Below are 3,149 nucleotides of genomic sequence, written 5' to 3'. Positions count from 1 at the left end.
TTATAAGAGGTTGATTTCTTAAAAATATATTTTTTTGTCATGTTTGTTTTTGTTGTCATACAAAATATGTTAACCAGAGATAAGCTAAGTTTGAACGTCAATCCCGTTTACATTTGCTTTAATTCTTTAACTCTTATCAAAAATTTCAATTAATAAATACACCCAACATATGAATATATATTTTTTTATTTTTGTTCAATACACATTTGATCTCCAAAGTGAAATGTTGTACTTTATACTGGTGCTAGGACTTTCGGTATTGGCTGTGGATGCCGTACCGCCCTGTGGTAGCCGTACTCTGTGGGCAAGTCAAATATTTTTAATAAAACAAAAATACGTTGATATGTTTTTTTCTACTAAAACCAGGAACCTCAGGATGGAATCGTAAATTCAAATCCTGAACAAGAAATTGTGCAGCTACGAAATCAATTTGTGCAACGTCATTGGGAACTAATGACTTTAAATCTTAGGAAAAAGCTTACGATATTTGAACAGAAACTCGTAAAACTTGAAAATGAATTGGGGTTGCCTTCAGAGATAACCGATATCGCTGGTATCAACGACGGTGAGCCGAACCAAATATCTGCTGTTGAGAAAATAAATTCTACTGATATAAGTGATGATGGCGAGCTAAGTGAAAATGAACCCGAACAACCTCTGCCAGATAATCTTAAACCTGCTGCTGAGAAAATATATTTTACCGATATAATGGATGATGGTGAGTTTTGCCTAACCCAAAGCAAATACTTAAAACAAAACAAGTAGTTTTCTCAAAAAAAAAAAATATATATGGGAGATATATCTAAACCTGAACCGATTTTTACGAAACTTAGCACACATCATTCTAGATCTAACTCAGTACGCTGTGCCAAATTCGAATGATTTTCAGAGATGCTGGTGCTCCAATTACCTAAAATCGGATGAAAATATATATGGTAGCTATATCTAAATCTGAACCGATTTTCATGAAACTTAGGACACATTATTATAGACGCAATCATCACCACTTTGGCTATTTTGAACCGATTTTCATGAAACTTAGCACACATTATTATAGACGCAATTCAGTACGCTATGCCAAATTTCGTGCAAATCGAAGGATATATAGGGTCTTTGGTGCACCATTTACCAAAAATCGGGCGAAACTATATATGAGAGCTATATCTAACTCTGAACCGATTTTCATGAAACATAGCACACATTATTATAGACGCAATTCAGTACGCTATATCGAAATATGAACCGATATTCACGAAACTTAGCACACATTATTCTAGGATCAATTCATTACGCTGTGCTAAATTTCGTGCAAATCGAAAGATATTTAGGGACTTTGGTGCACCATTTACTTTAAATCTGGCGAAACTATATATGGGAGCTATATCTAAATCTGCACCGATTTTCACGAAACTTTGCACACATCATTCTAGACGTAATTCAGTACGGTATGCCAAAATTCGTTCAAATGAAATGGGACTCTGGAGCACCATTTACCTAAAATCGGGCGAAACTATATATGGTAGCTATATCGAAATCTGAACCGATTTTCAGGAAACTTAACACACATCATTCTAGACCTAATTCAGTACGCTATGCCAAATGTCGTGCAAATCTAAAGATATATAGGGACTTTGGTACACCATTTACCTTAAATCGGACGAAAATATATATGGGAGCTATATCTAAATTTGAGCCGATTTTTTCCCAATTTGAATAGGGTTCGTCCTTGGGCCAAAAAAGTGACCTGTGCCAAATTTCATCCAATTCGGATCATAAATGCGACCTGTACTTTGTTTACAATTTAACATGGGCAGACGGACGGACGGATGGACATGCATAAATCGACTCAGAAAGTGATTCTATGCATATTCTCAAAAGGAACCATGGGTCTATCTCGATTATTTTTGCCTGTTACAAACATATGCACAAAGACATAATACCATGTACCACAGTGTTGTGAAGGGTACAAAAAAAGTATCCACAAAAATGGATACTTGAAAAAATATTATTTATTTTTAAATCCAATCCTATGCTAGGTTTTTGAAGAATATTTGTTCTTCCTCTTGAAGAATATTTTTTAAAAAGTTCAAGGTTTTTGTATTGTTTGTAATATTTGTATTCTTCATCTTCCTTTTTAGATGAGCCGATGAAATGCAAATGGAATAATGATTCCAACTTCGTATGGTATGTACCTCCCGATCCAAATTACAAGACCAAGCCCAAATTATGATTAAGTGATTCTCTCTCTCACACACACTCTCTCTTTCTCTCTTCAGCACAAATTTATCGCTTGCCGAGAGTTGTGCCGATTCAAATAGCTTCAATTGTCGTAATGGACTGTGTCGCATACGAAATCACATCTATGGTCCCAAGTCATTTTGGGTACCCTGTGATGGCGATTGGACAATTATCCAGCGACGTATTAATGGAACCGTGGATTTTAAACGTAGTTGGATGGAATATCGGACAGGCTTTGGAGATTTGAATGGAGAATTTTGGCTCGGCTTAGAAAAGATCCATTCCCTAACAACTCTATACGGATACGCTGAACTTAAAATTGAAATGCAGGATTTTCGCAATGTCTGGGGTTACGCCCACTATAGATGGTTTTCTGTTGGCAATGAAACCACAAAATATCAACTAACGGTGTGGGATTATATTGTATCAACTGCAGGGAACTCGTTCAATGCGCATAGAGACGAGCATTTTTCAACATTCGACCAAGACAATGATAAGAGCAGTGAGGAAAATTGTGCCTCCGGATTAAATGGGGGTTGGTGGAAATATTATTGCAAGACGAAGTATGTTAAAAGGGTGAACTAATAAGAATGATGGATTTTCTTTAATATATTTTTGTTTGCTTTATTTTTTTGTCAACAGCCGCTACATAAGCAATTTGAATGGATTCTATTACAAAGATGGTTTCGTTCCCGAAGACAAGCCTGACAGTGGAATTATGTGGAAAACATTTCAAGAATTCAATTCATTGAAATTTGTTCAAATGAAAATTAAACTAAATAAATAATTTTTCAAGGATCTCTTTGGGAAATAGATAAAATATTTTTTTAAAAAATATTTTTTCGATGGCCTATATAAGGCGTGCATTTATTAAACATAGCATTTCAAGGAACCATATAAGGGAAGATTTT

General features: G+C 35.1%; 1 protein-coding gene across 1 annotated transcript; it reads left to right on the top strand.

Moving 5' to 3' along the window:
• Positions 1 to 223: 223 nt before the first annotated feature.
• On the top strand, positions 224 to 2,948 carry LOC133329663 (angiopoietin-1-like; the record flags this gene model as incomplete). The annotated part of the gene is made up of 5 exons (XM_061538140.1): positions 224 to 304; positions 367 to 718; positions 2,139 to 2,184; positions 2,277 to 2,801; positions 2,881 to 2,948. Coding segments are annotated over exons 1-5 (1,072 nt in total), but the record flags the coding sequence as incomplete, so codon positions are not given.
• Between the last annotated feature and the right edge of the window lie 201 nt (positions 2,949 to 3,149).

Source organism: Musca vetustissima, unplaced genomic scaffold, assembly GCF_032173495.1.
Source record: "Musca vetustissima isolate MV318-11 ecotype Yass unplaced genomic scaffold, APGP_CSIRO_Mvet_v1 utg138548, whole genome shotgun sequence".
NCBI lineage: Eukaryota > Metazoa > Arthropoda > Insecta > Diptera > Muscidae > Musca > Musca vetustissima.
This window is presented reverse-complemented; position numbering and strand designations above follow the sequence as displayed.